At 53.3% G+C, this 17439-nt stretch overlaps 1 protein-coding gene across 1 annotated transcript in view; it reads right to left on the bottom strand.

Annotated features, from left to right (window-relative positions):
* LOC112215449 (pleckstrin homology domain-containing family A member 7-like) overlaps positions 1–17439 on the bottom strand; it is a 204885-nt gene that overhangs the window by 21730 nt on the left and 165716 nt on the right. The window contains 1 exon segment of the mRNA XM_042329983.1: positions 16213–16407. Coding sequence (XP_042185917.1) covers positions 16213–16407 — 195 coding nt within the window.

Genomic DNA, 17439 nt, shown 5'->3' on the forward strand with positions numbered 1-17439 from the left:
GCTCTCCAACCCTGTTCCAGGGGTCTTGTTTCACTAGGCTCTGTAGGCTCTGGGCTCTCCAACCCTGTTCCAGGGGTCTTGTTTCACTAGGCTCTGTAGGCTCTGGGCTCTCCAACCCTGTTCCAGGGGTCTTGTTTCACTAGGCTCTGGGCTCTCCAACCCTGTTCCAGGGGTCTTGTTTCACTAGGCTCTGAAGGCTCTGGGCTCTCCAACCCTGTTCCAGGGGTCTTGTTTCACTAGGCTCTGTAGGCTCTGGGCTCTCCAACCCTGTTCCAGGGGTCTTGTTTCACTAGGCTCTGAAGGCTCTGGGCTCTCCAACCCTGTTCCAGGGTCTTGTTTCACTAGGCTCTGTAGGCTCTGGGCTCTCCAACCCTGTTCCAGGGTCTTGTTTCACACTAGGCTCTGGGCTCTCCAACCCTGTTCCAGGGGTCTTGTTTCACTAGGCTCTGGGCTCTCCAACCCTGTTCCAGGGGTCTTGTTTCACTAGGCTCTGTAGGTTCAGAGCTCTCCAACCCTGTTCCAGGGTTCTTGTTACACTAGGCTCTGGGCTCTCCAACCCTGTTCCAGGGGTCTTGTTTCACTAGGCTCTGGGCTCTCCAACCCTGTTCCAGGGGTCTTGTTTCACTAGGCTCTGAAGGCTCTGGGCTCTCCAACCCTGTTCCAGGGGTCTTGTTTCACTAGGCTCTGTAGGCTCTGGGCTCTCCAACCCTGTTCCAGGGGTCTTGTTTCACTAGGCTCTGAAGGATCTGGGCTCTCAACCCTGTTCCAGGGGTCTTGTTTCACTAGGCTCTGTAGGCTCTGGGCTCTCCAACCCTGTTCCAGGGGTCTTGTTTCACTAGGCTCTGGGCTCTCCAACCCTGTTCCAGGGGTCTTGTTTCACTAGGCTCTGTAGGTTCAGAGCTCTCCAACCCTGTTCCAGGGGTCTTGTTACACTAGGCTCTGGGCTCTCCAACCCTGTTCCAGTGGTCTTGTTTCACTAGGCTCTGGGCTCTCCAACCCTGTTCCAGGGGTCTTGTTTCACTAGGCTCTGAAGGCTCTGGGCTCTCCAACCCTGTTCCAGGGGTCTTGTTTCACTAGGCTCTGTAGGCTCTGGGCTCTCCAACCCTGTTCCAGGGGTCTTGTTTCACTAGGCTCTGGAGGCTCTGGGCTCTCCAACCCTGTTCCAGGGGTCTTGCTACACTAGGCTCTGTAGGCTCTGGGCTCTCCAAGCCGGTTCCAGGGGTCTTGTTTTACTAGGCTCTGTAAGCTATGGGCTCTCCAACCCTGTTCCAGGGGTCTTGTTTCACTAGGCTCTGTAAGCTATGGGCTCCTCAACCCTGTTCCAGGGGTCTTGTTTCACTAGGCTCTGTAAGCTATGGGCTCCTCAACCCTGTTCCAGGGGTCTTGTTACACTAGGCTCTGTAGGCTCTCCAACCCTGTTCCAGGGGTCTTGTTACACTAGGCTCTGGGCTCTCCAACCCTGTTCCAGGGGTCTTGTTTCACTAGGCTCTGAAGGCTCTGGGCTCTCCAACCCTGTTCCAGGGGTCTTGTTTCACTAGGCTCTGTAGGCTCTGGGCTCTCCAACCCTGTTCCAGGGGTCTTGTTTCACTAGGCTCTGGGATCTGGGCTTGTTCCAGGGGTCTTGTTTCACTAGGCTCTGGGCTCTCCAACCCTGGTCCAGGGTTCTCTGGCTCTGGGCTCTCCAACCCTGTTCCAGGGGTCTTGTTTCACTAGGCTCTGGGCTCTCCAACCCTGTTCCAGGGGTCTTGTTTCACTAGGCTCTGTAGGTTCAGGCTCTCCAACCCTGTTCCAGGGTCTTGTTTCACTAGGCTCTGGGCTCTCCAACCCTGTTCCAGGGGTCTTGTTTCACTAGGCTCTGGGCTCTCCAACCCTGTTCCAGGGGTCTTGTTTCACTAGGCTCTGTAGGCTCTGGGCTCTCCAACCCTGTTCCAGGGGTCTTGTTTCACTAGGCTCTGGAGGCTCTGGGCTCTCCAACCCTGTTCCAGGGGTCTTGTACACTAGGCTCTGTAGGCTCTGGGCTCTCCAAGCCTGTTCCAGGGGTCTTGTTTTACTAGGCTCTGGGCTCTCCAATCCCTGTTCCAGGGGTCTTGTTTCACTAGGCTCTGGGCTCTCCAACCCTGTTCCAGGGGTCTTGTTTCACTAGGCTCTGGGCTCTCCAACCCTGTTCCAGGGGTCTTGTTTCACTAGGCTCTGTAGGCTCTGGGCTCTCCAACCCTGTTCCAGGGGTCTTGTTTCACTAGGCTCTGTAGGCTCTGCGCTCTCCAACCCTGTTCCAGGGGTCTTGTTTCACTAGGCTCTGGAGGCTCTGGGCTCTCCAACCCTGTTCCAGGGGTCTTGCTACACTAGGCTCTGGGCTCTCCAACCCTGTTCCAGGGGTCTTGTTTCACTAGGCTCTGTAAGCTATGGGCTCCTCAACCCTGTTCCAGGGGTCTTGTTTCACTAGGCTCTGTAAGCTATGGGCTCCTCAACCCTGTTCCAGGGGTCTTGTTACACTAGGCTCTGTAGGCTCTGGGCTCTCCAACCCTGTTCCAGGGGTCTTGTTACACTAGGCTCTGGGCTCTCCAACCCTGTTCCAGGGGTCTTGTTTCACTAGGCTCTGAAGGCTCTGGGCTCTCCAACCCTGTTCCAGGGGTCTTATTTCACTAGGCTCTGTAGGCTCTGGGCTCTCCAACCCTGTTCCAGGGGTCTTGTTTCACTAGGCTCTGTAGGCTCTGGGCTCTCCAACCCTGTTCCAGGGGTCTTGTTACACTAGGCTCTGTAGGCTCTGGGCTCTCCAACCCTGTTCCAGGGGTCTTGTTACACTAGGCTCTGGGCTCTCCAACCCTGTTCCAGGGGTCTTGTTTCACTAGGCTCTGAAGGCTCTGGGCTCTCCAACCCTGTTCCAGGGGTCTTGTTTCACTAGGCTCTGGGCTCTCCAACCCTGTTCCAGGGGTCTTGTTTCACTAGGCTCTGAAGGCTCTGGGCTCTCCAACCCTGTTCCAGGGTCTTGTTTCACTAGGCTCTGTAGGCTCTGGGCTCTCCAACCCTGTTCCAGGGGTCTTGTTACACTAGGCTCTGGGCTCTCCAACCCTGTTCCAGGGGTCTTGTTTCACTAGGCTCTGAAGGCTCTGGGCTCTCCAACCCTGTTCCAGGGGTCTTGTTTCACTAGGCTCTGTAGGCTCTGGGCTCTCCAACCCTGTTCCAGGGGTCTTGTTTCACTAGGCTCTGTAGGATCTGGGCTCTCCAACCCTGTTCCAGGGGTCTTGTTTCACTAGGCTCTGTAGGTTCAGAGCTCTCCAACCCTGGTCCAGGGTCTTGTTACACTAGGCTCTGGGCTCTCAACCCTGTTCCAGGGGTCTTGTTTCACTAGGCTCTGGGCTCTCCAACCCTGTTCCAGGGGTCTTGTTTCACTAGGCTCTGTAGGTTCAGAGCTCTCCAACCCTGGTCCAGGGTTCTTGTTACACTAGGCTCTGGGCTCTCCAACCCTGTTCCAGGGGTCTTGTTTCACTAGGCTCTGGGCTCTCCAACCCTGTTCCAGGGGTCTTATTTCACTAGGCTCTGTAGGCTCTGGGCTCTCCAACCCTGTTCCAGGGGTCTTGTTTCACTAGGCTCTGGAGGCTCTGGGCTCTCCAACCCTGTTCCAGGGGTCTTGCTTCACTAGGCTCTGTAGGCTCTGGGCTCTCCAACCCTGTTCCAGGGGTCTTGTTTTACTAGGCTCTGGGCTCTCCAATCCTGTTCCAGGGGTCTTGTTTCACTAGGCTCTGGGCTCTCCAACCCTGTTCCAGGGGTCTTGTTTCACTAGGCTCTGGGCTCTCAACCCTGTTCCAGGGTCTTGTTTCACTAGGCTCTGTAGGCTCTGGGCTCTCCAACCCTGTTCCAGGGGTCTTGTTTCACTAGGCTCTGTAGGCTCTGGGCTCTCCAACCCTGTTCCAGGGGTCTTGTTTCACTAGGCTCTGGAGGCTCTGGGCTCTCCAACCCTGTTCCAGGGGTCTTGTTTCACTAGGCTCTGTAGGCTCTGGGCTCTCCAACCCTGTTCCAGGGGTCTTGTTTCACTAGGCTCTGTAAGCTATGGGCTCTCAACCCTGTTCCAGGGGTCTTGTTTCACTAGGCTCTGTAAGCTATGGGCTCCTCAACCCTGTTCCAGGGGTCTTGTTACACTAGGCTCTGTAGGCTCTGGGCTCTCCAACCCTGTTCCAGGGGTCTTGTTACACTAGGCTCTGGGCTCTCCAACCCTGTTCCAGGGGTCTTGTTTCACTAGGCTCTGAAGGCTCTGGGCTCTCCAACCCTGTTCCAGGGGTCTTGTTTCACTAGGCTCTGTAGGCTCTGGGCTCTCCAACCCTGTTCCAGGGGTCTTGTTTCACTAGGCTCTGTAGGCTCTGGGCTCTCCAACCCTGTTCCAGGGGTCTTGTTTCACTAGGCTCTGGAGGCTCTGGGCTCTCCAACCCTGTTCCAGGGGTCTTGTTTCACTAGGCTCTGTAGGCTCTGGGCTCTCAACCCTGTTCCAGGGGTCTTGTTTCACTAGGCTCTGTAAGCTATGGGCTCTCAACCCTGTTCCAGGGGTCTTGTTTCACTAGGCTCTGTAAGCTATGGGCTCTCAACCCTGTTCCAGGGGTCTTGTTTCACTAGGCTCTGTAGGCTCTGGGCTCTCCAACCCTGTTCCAGGGGTCTTGTTACACTAGGCCCTGGGCTCTCCAACCCTGTTCCAGGGGTCTTGTTTCACTAGGCTCTGAAGGCTCTGGGCTCTCCAACCCTGTTCCAGGGGTCTTGTTTCACTAGGCTCTGTAAGCTCTGGGCTCTCCAACCCTGTTCCAGGGGTCTTGTTTCACTAGGCTCTGGGCTCTCCAACCCTGTTCCAGGGGTCTTGTTTCACTAGGCTCTGTAGGCTCTGGGCTCTCCAACCCTGTTCCAGGGGTCTTGTTTCACTAGGCTCTGTAGGCTCTGGGCTCTCCAACCCTGTTCCAGGGGTCTTGTTTCACTAGGCTCTGGAGGCTCTGGGCTCTCCAACCCTGTTCCAGGGGTCTTGTTTCACTAGGCTCTGTAGGCTCTGGGCTCTCCAACCCTGTTCCAGGGGTCTTGCTACACTAGGCTCTGTAGGCTCTGGGCTCTCCAAGCCGGTTCCAAGGGTCTTGTTTTACTAGGCTCTGTAAGCTATGGGCTCCTCAACCCTGTTCCAGGGGTCTTGTTACACTAGGCTCTGTAGGCTCTGGGCTCTCCAACCCTGTTCCAGGGGTCTTGTTACACTAGGCTCTGGGCTCTCCAACCCTGTTCCAGGGGTCTTGTTTCACTAGGCTCTGAAGGCTCTGGGCTCTCCAACCCTGTTCCAGGGGTCTTGTTTCACTAGGCTCTGTAGGCTCTGGGCTCTCCAACCCTGTTCCAGGGGTCTTGTTTCACTAGGCTCTGGGCTCTCCAACCCTGTTCCAGGGTCTTGTTTCACTAGGCTCTGTAGGCTCTGGGCTCTCCAACCCTGTTCCAGGGGTCTTGTTTCACTAGGCTCTGGAGGCTCTGGGCTCTCCAACCCTGTTCCAGGGGTCTTGCTACACTAGGCTCTGTAGGCTCTGGGCTCTCCAAGCCTGTTCCAGGGGTCTTGTTTTACTAGGCTCTGTAAGCTATGGGCTCTCCAACCCTGTTCCAGGGGTCTTGTTACACTAGGCTCTGGGCTCTCCAACCCTGTTCCAGGGGTCTTGTTTCACTAGGCTCTGAAGGCTCTGGGCTCTCCAACCCTGTTCCAGGGGTCTTGTTTCACTAGGCTCTGGGCTCTCCAATCCTGTTCCAGGGGTCTTGTTTCACTAGGCTCTGGGCTCTCCAACCCTGTTCCAGGGGTCTTGTTTCACTAGGCTCTGGGCTCTCCAACCCTGTTCCAGGGGTCTTGTTTCACTAGGCTCTGGGCTCTCCAACCCTGTTCCAGGGGTCTTGTTTCACTAGGCTCTGTAGGCTCTGGGCTCTCCAACCCTGTTCCAGGGGTCTTTTTCACTAGGCTCTGTAGGCTCTGGGCTCTCCAACCCTGTTCCAGGGGTCTTGTTTCACTAGGCTCTGGAGGCTCTGGGCTCTCCAACCCTGTTCCAGGGGTCTTGCTACACTAGGCTCTGTAGGCTCTGGGCTCTCCAAGCCGGTTCCAGGGGTCTTGTTTCACTAGGCTCTGTAAGCTATGGGCTCCTCAACCCTGTTCCAGGGGTCTTGTTTCACTAGGCTCTGTAAGCTATGGGCTCCTCAACCCTGTTCCAGGGGTCTTGTTACACTAGGCTCTGTAGGCTCTGGGCTCTCCAACCCTGTTCCAGGGGTCTTGTTACACTAGGCTCTGGGCTCTCCAACCCTGTTCCAGGGGTCTTGTTTCACTAGGCTCTGAAGGCTCTGGGCTCTCCAACCCTGTTCCAGGGGTCTTGTTTCACTAGGCTCTGTAGGCTCTGGGCTCTCCAACCCTGTTCCAGGGGTCTTGTTTCACTAGGCTCTGGGCTCTCTCAACCCTGTTCCAGGGGTCTTGTTTCACTAGGCTCTGTAGGCTCTGGGCTCTCCAACCCTGTTCCAGGGGTCTTGTTTCACTAGGCTCTGGAGGCTCTGGGCTCTCCAACCCTGTTCCAGGGGTCTTGTTTCACTAGGCTCTGTAGGCTCTGGGCTCTCCAACCCTGTTCCAGGGGTCTTGTTTCACTAGGCTCTGTAAGCTATGGGCTCCTCAACCCTGTTCCAGGGGTCTTGTTTCACTAGGCTCTGTAAGCTATGGGCTCCTCAACCCTGTTCCAGGGTCTTGGTACACTAGGCTCTGTAGGCTCTCCAACCCTGTTCCAGGGTCTTGTTACACTAGGCTCTGGGCTCTCCAGCCCTGTTCCAGGGGTCTTGTTTCACTAGGCTCTGGAGGCTCTCCAACCCTGTTCCAGGGGTCTTGTTTCACTAGGCTCTGTAGGCTCTGGGCTCTCCAATCCTGTTCCAGGGGTCTTGTTTCACTAGGCTCTGGGCTCTCCAACCCTGTTCCAGGGTCTTGTTACACTAGGCTCTGTAAGCTATGGGCTCCTCAACCCTGTTCCAGGGGTCTTGTTACACTAGGCTCTGTAGGCTCTGGGCTCTCCAACCCTGTTCCAGGGGTCTTGTTACACTAGGCACGGGGCTCTCCAACCCTGTTCTAGGGGTCTTGTTTCACTAGGCTCTGTAGGCTCTGGGCTCTCCAACCCTGTTCCAGGGGTCTTGTTTCACTAGGCTCTGGGCTCTCCAACCCTGTTCCAGGGTCTTGTTTCACTAGGCTCTGGGCTCTCCAACCCTGTTCCAGGGGTCTTGCTACACTAGGCTCTGTAGGCTCTGGGCTCTCCAAGCCGGTTCCAGGGGTCTTGTTTTACTAGGCTCTGTAAGCTATGGGCTCTCCAACCCTGTTCCAGGGGTCTTGTTTCACTAGGCTCTGTAAGCTATGGGCTCCTCAACCCTGTTCCAGGGGTCTTGTTACACTAGGCTCTGTAGGCTCTGGGCTCTCCAACCCTGTTCCAGGGGTCTTGTTTCACTAGGCTCTGAAGGCTCTGGGCTCTCCAACCCTGTTCCAGGGGTCTTGTTTCACTAGGCTCTGGGCTCTCCAACCCTGTTCCAGGGGTCTTGTTTCACTAGGCTCTGAAGGCTCTGGGCTCTCCAACCCTGTTCCAGGGGTCTTGTTTCACTAGGCTCTGTAGGCTCTGGGCTCTTCAACCCTGTTCCAGGAGTCTTGTTTCACTAGGCTCTGGGCTCTCCAACCCTGTTCCAGGGGTCTTGTTTCACTAGGCTCTGGGCTCTCCAACCCTGTTCCAGGGGTCTTGTTACACTAGGCTCTGTAAGATATGGGCTCTCCAAGCCTGTTCCAGGGGTCTTGCTACACTAGGCTCTGTAGGCTCTGGGCTCTCCAGGCCCTGTTCCAGGGGTCTTGTTACACTAGGCTCTGTAAGCTCTGGGCTCTCCAACCCTGTTCCAGGGGTCTTGCTACACTAGGCTCTGTAGGCTCTGGGCTCTCCAACCCTGTCCCAGGGGTCTTGCTACACTAGGCTCTGTAGGCTCTGGGCTCTCCAAGCCTGTTCCAGGGGTCTTGTTTCACTAGGCTCTGTAAGCTATGGGCTCCTCAACCCTGTTCCAGGGGTCTTGTTACACTAGGCTCTGTAGGCTCTGGGCTCTCCAACCCTGTTACAGGGGTCTTGTTACACTAGGCTCTGGGCTCTCCAACCCTGTTCTAGGGGTCTTGTTTCACTAGGCTCTGTAGGCTATGGGCTCTCCAACCCTGTTCCAAGGGTCTTGTTACACTAGGCTATGGGCTCTCCAACCCTGTTCCAGGGGTCCTTTTACACTAGGCTCAGAGCTCTCCAACCCTGTTCCAGGGGTCTTGTTACACTAGGCTATGGGCTCTCCAACCCTGTTCCAGGGGTATTGTTACACTAGGCTATGGGCTCTCGAACCCTGTTCCAGTGGTCTTGTTACACTAGGCTCTGTAGGCTATGGGCTCTCCAACCCTGTTCCAGGGGTCTTGTTACACTAGGCTCTGTAGGCTATGGGCTCTCCAATCCTGTTCCAGGGGTCTTGTTACACTAGGCTCTGTAAGCTATGGGCTCTCCAACCCTGTTCCAGGGGTCTTGTTTCACTAGGCTCTGTAAGCTATGGGCTCTCCAACCCTGTTCCAGGGGTCTTGTTTCACTAGGCTCTGTAAGCTATGGGCTCCTCAACCCTGTTCCAGGGGTCTTGTTACACTAGGCTCTGTAGGCTCTGGGCTCTCCAACCCTGTTCCAGGGGTCTTGTTACACTAGGCTCTGGGCTCTCCAACCCTGTTCCAGGGGTCTTGTTTCACTAGGCTCTGAAGGGTCTGGGCTCTCCAACCCTGTTCCAGGGGTCTTGTTTCACTAGGCTCTGTAGGCTCTGGGCTCTCCAACCCTGTTCCAGGGGTCTTGTTTCACTAGGCTCTGGGCTCTCCAACCCTGTTCCAGGGGTCTTGTTTCACTAGGCTCTGTAGGCTCTGGGCTCTCCAACCCTGTTCCAGGGGTCTTGTTTCACTAGGCTCTGGAGGCTCTGGGCTCTCCAACCCTGTTCCAGGGGTCTTGCTACACTAGGCTCTGTAGGCTCTGGGCTCTCCAAGCCGTGTTCCAGGGGTCTTGTTTTACTAGGCTCTGTAAGCTATGGGCTCTCCAACCCTGTTCCAGGGGTCTTGTTTCACTAGGCTCTGAAGGCTCTGGGCTCTCCAACCCTGTTCCAGGGGTCTTGTTTCACTAGGCTCTGTAGGCTCTGGGCTCTCCAACCCTGTTCCAGGGGTCTTGTTTCACTAGGCTCTGAAGGCTCTGGGCTCTCCAACCCTGTTCCAGGGGTCTTGTTTCACTAGGCTCTGTAGGCTCTGGGCTCTCCAACCCTGTTCCAGGGGTCTTGTTTCACTAGGCTCTGGGCTCTCCAACCCTGTTCCAGGGGTCTTGTTTCACTAGGCTCTGTAGGCTCTGGGCTCTCCAACCCTGTTCCAGGGGTCTTTTTCACTAGGCTCTGTAGGCTCTGGGCTCTCCAACCCTGTTCCAGGGGTCTTGTTTCACTAGGCTCTGGAGGCTCTGGGCTCTCCAACCCTGTTCCAGGGGTCTTGCTACACTAGGCTCTGTAGGCTCTGGGCTCTCCAAGCCGGTTCCAGGGTCTTGTTTCACTAGGCTCTGTAGGCTATGGGCTCCTCAACCCTGTTCCAGGGTCTTGTTTCACTAGGCTCTGTAAGGCTATGGGCTCTCAACCCTGTTCCAGGGGTCTTGTTACACTAGGCTCTGTAGGCTCTGGGCTCTCCAACCCTGTTCCAGGGGTCTTGTTACACTAGGCTCTGGGCTCTCCAACCCTGTTCCAGGGGTCTTGTTTCACTAGGCTCTGGGCTCTCCAACCCTGTTCCAGGGGTCTTGTTTCACTAGGCTCTGTAGGTTCAGAGCTCTCCAACCCTGTTCCAGGGGTCTTGTTACACTAGGCTCTGGGCTCTCCAACCCTGTTCCAGGGGTCTTGTTTCACTAGGCTCTGGGCTCTCCAACCCTGTTCCAGGGGTCTTATTTCACTAGGCTCTGTAGGCTCTGGGCTCTCCAACCCTGTTCCAGGGGTCTTGTTTCACTAGGCTCTGGAGGCTCTGGGCTCTCCAACCCTGTTCCAGGGGTCTTGCTACACTAGGCTCTGTAGGCTCTGGGCTCTCCAAGCCGGTTCCAGGGGTCTTGTTTTACTAGGCTCTGTAAGCTATGGGCTCCTCAACCCTGTTCCAGGGGTCTTGTTACACTAGGCTCTGTAGGCTCTGGGCTCTCCAACCCTGTTCCAGGGGTCTTGTTACACTAGGCTCTGTAGGCTCTGGGCTCTCCAACCCTGTTCCAGGGGTCTTGTTTCACTAGGCTCTGTAGGCTCTGGGCTCTCCAACCCTGTTCCAGGGGTCTTGTTTCACTAGGCTCTGTAGGCTCTGGGCTCTCCAACCCTGTTCCAGGGGTCTTGTTTCACTAGGCTCTGGGCTCTCCAACCCTGTTCCAGGGGTCTTGTTACACTAGGCTCTGGGCTCTCAACCCTGTTCCAGGGGTCTTGTTTCACTAGGCTCTGTAGGCTCTGGGCTCTCCAACCCTGTTCCAGGGGTCTTGTTTCACTAGGCTCTGTAGGCTCTGGGCTCTCCAACCCTGTTCCAGGGGTCTTGTTTCACTAGGCTCTGGGCTCTGGGCTCTCCAACCCTGTTCCAGGGGTCTTGTTTCACTAGGCTCTGTAGGCTCTGGGCTCTCCAACCCTGTTCCAGGGGTCTTGTTTCACTAGGCTCTGTAGGCTCTGGGCTCTCCAACCCTGTTCCAGGGGTCTTGTTTCACTAGGCTCTGTAAGCTATGGGCTCCTCAACCCTGTTCCAGGGGTCTTGTTACACTAGGCTCTGTAGGCTCTCCAACCCTGTTCCAGGGGTCTTGTTACACTAGGCTCTGGGCTCTCCAGCCCTGTTCCAGGGGTCTTGTTTCACTAGGCTCTGGAGGCTCTCCAACCCTGTTCCAGGGGTCTTGTTTCACTAGGCTCTGTAGGCTCTGGGCTCTCCCATCCTGTTCCAGGGGTCTTGTTTCACTAGGCTCTGGGCTCTCCAACCCTGTTCCAGGGGTCTTGTTACACTAGGCTCTGTAAGCTATGGGCTCCTCAACCCTGTTCCAGGGGTCTTGTTACACTAGGCTCTGTAGGCTCTGGGCTCTCCAACCCTGTTCCAGGGTCTTGTTACACTAGGCTCTGGGCTCTCCAACCCTGTTCTAGGGGTCTTGTTTCACTAGGCTCTGTAGGCTCTGGGCTCTCAACCCTGTTCCAGGGGTCTTGTTTCACTAGGCTCTGTAGGCTCTGGGCTCTCCAACCCTGTTCCAGGGGTCTTGTTTCACTAGGCTCTGGGCTCTCCAACCCTGTTCCAGGGGTCTTGTTTCACTAGGCTCTGTAGGTTCAGAGCTCTCCAACCCTGGTCCAGGGGTCTTGTTTTACTAGGCTCTGTAAGCTATGGGCTCTCCAACCCTGTTCCAGGGGTCTTGTTTCACTAGGCTCTGTAAGCTATGGGCTCCTCAACCCTGTTCCAGGGGTCTTGTTACACTAGGCTCTGTAGGCTCTGGGCTCTCCAACCCTGTTCCAGGGTCTTGTTACACTAGGCTCTGGGCTCTCCAACCCTGTTCCAGGGGTCTTGTTTCACTAGGCTCTGAGGCTCTGGGCTCTCCAACCCTGTTCCAGGGGTCTTGTTTCACTAGGCTCTGTAGGCTCTGGGCTCTCAACCCTGTTCCAGGGGTCTTGTTTCACTAGGCTCTGGGCTCTCCAACCCTGTTCCAGGGGTCTTGTTTCACTAGGCTCTGGGCTCTCCAACCCTGTTCCAGGGGTCTTGTTACACTAGGCTCTGTAAGATATGGGCTCTCCAAGCCTGTTCCAGGGGTCTTGCTACACTAGGCTCTGTAGGCTCTGGGCTCTCCAAGCCTGTTCCAGGGGTCTTGCTACACTAGGCTCTGTAAGCTCTGGGCTCTCCAACCCTGTTCCAGGGGTCTTGCTACACTAGGCTCTGTAGGCTCTGGGCTCTCCAACCCTGTTCCAGGGGTCTTGCTACACTAGGCTCTGTAGGCTCTGGGCTCTCCAAGCCTGTTCCAGGGGTCTTGTTTCACTAGGCTCTGTAAGCTATGGGCTCCTCAACCCTGTTCCAGGGGTCTTGTTACACTAGGCTCTGTAGGCTCTGGGCTCTCCAACCCTGTTACAGGGGTCTTGTTACTAGGCTCTGGGCTCTGGGCTCTCCAACCCTGTTCTAGGGGTCTTGTTTCACTAGGCTCTGTAGGCTATGGGCTCTCCAACCCTGTTCCAAGGGTCTTGTTACACTAGGCTATGGGCTCTCCAACCCTGTTCCAGGGGTCTTTTTCACTAGGCTCAGAGCTCTCCAACCCTGTTCCAGTGGTCTTGTTACACTAGGCTATGGGCTCTCAACCCTGTTCCAGGGGTCTTGTTACACTAGGCTATGGGCTCTCGAACCCTGTTCCAGTGGTCTTGTTACACTAGGCTCTGTAGGCTATGGGCTCTCCAATCCTGTTCCAGGGGTCTTGTTACACTAGGCTCTGTAAGCTATGGGCTCTCCAACCCTGTTCCAGGGTCTTGTTTCACTAGGCTCTGTAAGCTATGGGCTCTCCAACCCTGTTCCAGGGGTCTTGTTTCACTAGGCTCTGTAAGCTATGGGCTCCTCAACCCTGTTCCAGGGGTCTTGTTACACTAGGCTCTGGGCTCTCCTACCCTGTTCTAGGGGTCTTGTTTCACTAGGCTCTGTAGGCTATGGGCTCTCCAACCCTGTTCCATGGGTCTTGTTACACTAGGCTATGGGCTCTCCAACCCTGTTCCAGGGGTCTTGCTACACTAGGCTCTGTAGGCTCTGGGCTCTCCAAGCCTGTTCCAGGGGTCTTGTTTCACTAGGCTCTGTAGGCTATGGGCTCCAACCCTGTTCCAGGGGTCTTGTTACACTAGGCTCTGTAGGCTCTGGGCTCTCCAACCCTGTTACAGGGGTCTTGTTACTGTAGGCTCTGGGCTCTCCAACCCTGTTCCAGGGGTCTTGTTTCACTAGGCTCTGTAGGCTATGGGCTCTCCAACCCTGTTCCAAGGGTCTTGTTACACTAGGCTATGGGCTCTCCAACCCTGTTCCAGGGGTCTTGTTACACTAGGCTCAGAGCTCTCCAACCCTGTTCCAGGGGTCTTGTTACACTAGGCTCTGTAGGCTATGGGCTCTCCAACCCTGTTCCAGGGGTCTTGTTACACTAGGCTCTGTAGGCTATGGGCTCTCCAATCCTGTTCCAGGGGTCTTGTTACACTAGGCTCTGTAAGCTATGGGCTCTCCAACCCTGTTCCAGGGGTCTTGTTTCACTAGGCTCTGTAAGCTATGGGCTCTCCAACCCTGTTCCAGGGGTCTTGTTTCACTAGGCTCTGTAAGCTATGGGCTCCTCAACCCTGTTCCAGGGGTCTTGTTACACTAGGCTCTGGGCTCTCCTACCCTGTTCTAGGGGTCTTGTTTCACTAGGCACTGTAGGCTATGGGCTCTCCAACCCTGTTCCATGGGTCTTGTTACACTAGGCTATGGGCTCTCCAACCCTGTTCCAGGGGTCTTGCTACACTAGGCTCTGTAGGCTCTGGGCTCTCCAAGCCTGTTCCAGGGGTCTTGTTTCACTAGGCTCTGTAAGCTATGGGCTCCTCAACCCTGTTCCAGGGGTCTTGTTACACTAGGCTCTGTAGGCTCTGGGCTCTCCAACCCTGTTCTAGGGGTCTTGTTTCACTAGGCTCTGTAGGCTATGGGCTCTCCAACCCTGTTCCAAGGGTCTTGTTACACTAGGCTATGGGCTCTCCAACCCTGTTCCAGTGGTCTTGTTACACTAGGCTCAGAGCTCTCCAACCCTGTTCCAGGGGTCTTGTTACACTAGGCTATGGGCTCTCCAACCCTGTTCCAGGGTATTGTTACACTAGGCTATGGGCTCTCGAACCCTGTTCCAGGGGTCTTGTTACACTAGGCTCTGTAGGCTATGGGCTCTCCAACCCTGTTCCAGGGGTCTTGTTACACTAGGCTCTGTAGGCTATGGGCTCTCCAATCCTGTTCCAGGGGTCTTGTTACACTAGGCTCTGTAAGCTATGGGCTCTCCAACCCTGTTCCAGGGGTCTTGTTTCACTAGGCTCTGTAAGCTATGGGCTCTTCAACCCTGTTCCAGGGGTCTTGTTTCACTAGGCTCTGTAAGCTATGGGCTCCTCAACCCTGTTCCAGGGGTCTTGTTACACTAGGCTCTGGGCTCTCCTACCCTGTTCTAGGGGTCTTGTTTCACTAGGCACTGTAGGCTATGGGCTCTCCAACCCTGTTCCATGGGTCTTGTTACACTAGGCTATGGGCTCCCCAACCCTGTTCCAGGGGTCTTGTTACACTAGGCTCAGAGCTCTCCAACCCTGTTCCAGGAGTCTTGTTACACTAGGTTCAGAGCTCTCCAACCCTGGTTCAGGGGTCTTGTTACACTAGGCTCTGGGCTCTCCAACCCTGTTCCAGGGGTCTTGTTTCACTAGGCTCTGTAGGCTATGGGCTCTCCAACCCTGTTCCAGGGGTCTTGGGCCTATAGACTAGGCTTAAAGTTATTTGGCCACTTTAGCTGTGATACAAACCTTATCAAAACATATAGGCCCATGGGCTAGGCTTCATGATGCTGGCGATTATGATATGAAAAAGTCACAAAAATGCATGCACTGTATCTTGCCTTACGCCTTGATCACACAGATAGTGTGTTGTGCAAAAGTAGTACGCATTATTATTTGGATGTGTGCAACAAAAGTTCAACATTCCCCTTCTGCTACCGTTGCTGTCAAGCCGTCTACACATACAGTTTGATGCATACGTTCGATAATTCCAACATATACACCTCACAGAACGCTCAGCAACTACTTCTGCAACGCAATGCTGCAAGGCAAACGCAGCGTTCCATTGGAAACTAATGTACTTCTGGTGTACCACAATGCAATGACACCATTGGTGTGATCGAGGAATTAGACTGCACACGCTGGCATCATTCACAAGGCATAATATTCTCACCCATCAGACTATTATCAATTTAATGTTGTCTTTACATATACTAAATAATATATGTGTGACATTAGTTTCGATTTAGAATGGGACATTATCATGCAGCTGTTGGAACAGGGGCAGGGAAAAAGACGGAATCCATATGCACTTGCATAGCGACTGGAGGACGTTTTTCCTGCGGTTCATTTTCATGCCAGCCAGGTAGGCTACTCCGGTTGCGAAGCAATGTGCTTAATATTAGGAAAGTTGAGAAATAATTATAGTAGGCCCAGCCTATAGAAAGCTAATGGGATCCTCCTCTTTTTAATAGAGGCCATCAAAACTCTGTTTTCTCATGCAATTGCATAGCATATAGAAATGTTTATAATGGGCATATAAGAACACTTATTTCATTCCATGCATCAACCAGCTACGAGGAGCTGGCTCTCAGTGGGCAACAGGTGATCCTATTCTGCTCAAACTCAATGCCAAGGCTCTCATGAAGTGTTTGATTTGATTTTTCAAATGCATTTTTTGGAGAAGCCTAGTTACCATGACTCAACAGTCACATGGTTTTTAACTGTGGTCATGACTTGTGACTGCTGGTGTAGCAGTAATATGGTCACCATAACAGACATACTCTCATTTTTACATTTTAGTCATTTAGCAGATGCTCTTATCCAGAGTGACATCCAGGAGCAATTGTGATTAAGTGCCTTGGTCAAGGGCACATCAACAGATTTTTCACCTAGTCTGCTCAGGGATTTGAACCGGAAAACTTTCGGTTACTGGCCCAACCCTCTTAAATTAACCGCTACCTCTCAGTGAGGTAAAGGATGCATTTCATTTCAAAACATTGTCACCTTTTCCTCAACCCTCATTCCCTCTCCTTCAGGAAAGGTGTGTTGGCAACTAATTTCCACCATATTGGCTATTCAGTTCTTTCAGATGCATAGTGATTAGTGCATGATAGAAGAGGAAAGACGACAGCTGTTTGGAATAGAATGGCTGTGTGACAGTATGATAGTCACTTAGCCATGACAATATTATTGTCCCGTGAAACTGGCTTTGATGGTGACAGCTGAAAACAGAGGTGATTTGATACAGTGCCGCAATTGACTGTTCCACTTCAGAAACGGCACCCGCTGAAGAACTGTTTTTACCTGCAGCATACACCTTAGAATTACAAAAAAAGTCTAGTCTTAAAAATGAATGACCTAAAAATAAACGACTTAATTAAATACATTTAAATAATGGCTTGTCCTGACCTTACAGTCTCCGTTGACACACCCTCCGACCTCACGGTCTCTCTTCCGCTCGTCTGACTGGCGTTTGAGCCCTCGAACCGACGTGTGTCTTACGACCGCTGCTGTCTCTTTGGGGAGGGGTGGGATGGTGGGGGGCGGGTCTTCATAGTCGTAAAGGCGGGGCAGGGGTGGCCTGGGAGGAGCCTCATCTTCTGCCTGTACCAGAGCCACACCCATACAGGAAGTCAGTCACAATTAGTACTTAGCAAGAATTTCAATTGCATTTCCTTGATTCCTCGCATCCTTTCTCCTCATCTCCTCAAAACCGTTAGATGAGAGGGGGGAACCTCTGACTTTCTCATCCAATGGGTTTTGAGGAGAGAGGATGTGAGAAATCAAGGAAATACAATTGAGATTCTACCTTATTGGAAAGTACCACAAAGTTCATTGGAGGTAGAGGCCTGCGGGCAGGAACCTTGGAGCCTCTGCTCCAATGAGCATTGAGAGGGAGGGGAGAAACTGAAGAATCAAGGAAGGGAGGAATCAAAGATTTGTCAGCTAGTAATGCTTTCAGACACCACCACTGATTAGGAGGGAGTCATTTTACTAACTCAGGTCTATCTAGTTTCATATTCAGATGACTGTTTCATTTACAGCACCTTCAGAAAGTATTCACACTCCTTGACTTTTTCCACAATTTGTTGTGTTACAGCCTGAATAGAAAATGGGTTAAATGGAGATGTTTTTGTCACTGGCTTATACACAATACCCCATAACGTGGAGCTATGTTTTACAAACTAATAAAAAATGGAAAGCTGAAATGTCTTGAGCCAATATGTATTCAACACCTTCGTTATGGCCTAAATAAGTTCAGGAGTAAACATTTGCTTAACAAGTAACATAATAAGTTGCATGGACTGTGTGCAATAATAGTTTAACATTCTTTTTTAATGACTAACTTATCTCTGTACCCCACACATACAATTATCTGGAATGTCCTTCAGTCGAGCTGTGAATTTCAAACACAGATTCAACCAATAAGGCAAGGGAGGTTTTCCAATGCCTTGCAAAGGGCACCTAAAAAAAAACAGACATTGAATATCCCTTTGAGCATGGTGAAGTTATTAATTACACTTTGGATGGTGTATCAATACACCTAGTCACTACAAAGTTACAGGCGTCCTTCTTAACTCAGTTGCTGGAGAGGAAAGAAACCCCATGGTGACTTTAAAACTACAGAGTTTAATG

This window comes from Oncorhynchus tshawytscha, linkage group LG01 (assembly GCF_018296145.1).
Source record: "Oncorhynchus tshawytscha isolate Ot180627B linkage group LG01, Otsh_v2.0, whole genome shotgun sequence".
In the NCBI taxonomy this organism is placed as follows: domain Eukaryota; kingdom Metazoa; phylum Chordata; class Actinopteri; order Salmoniformes; family Salmonidae; genus Oncorhynchus; species Oncorhynchus tshawytscha.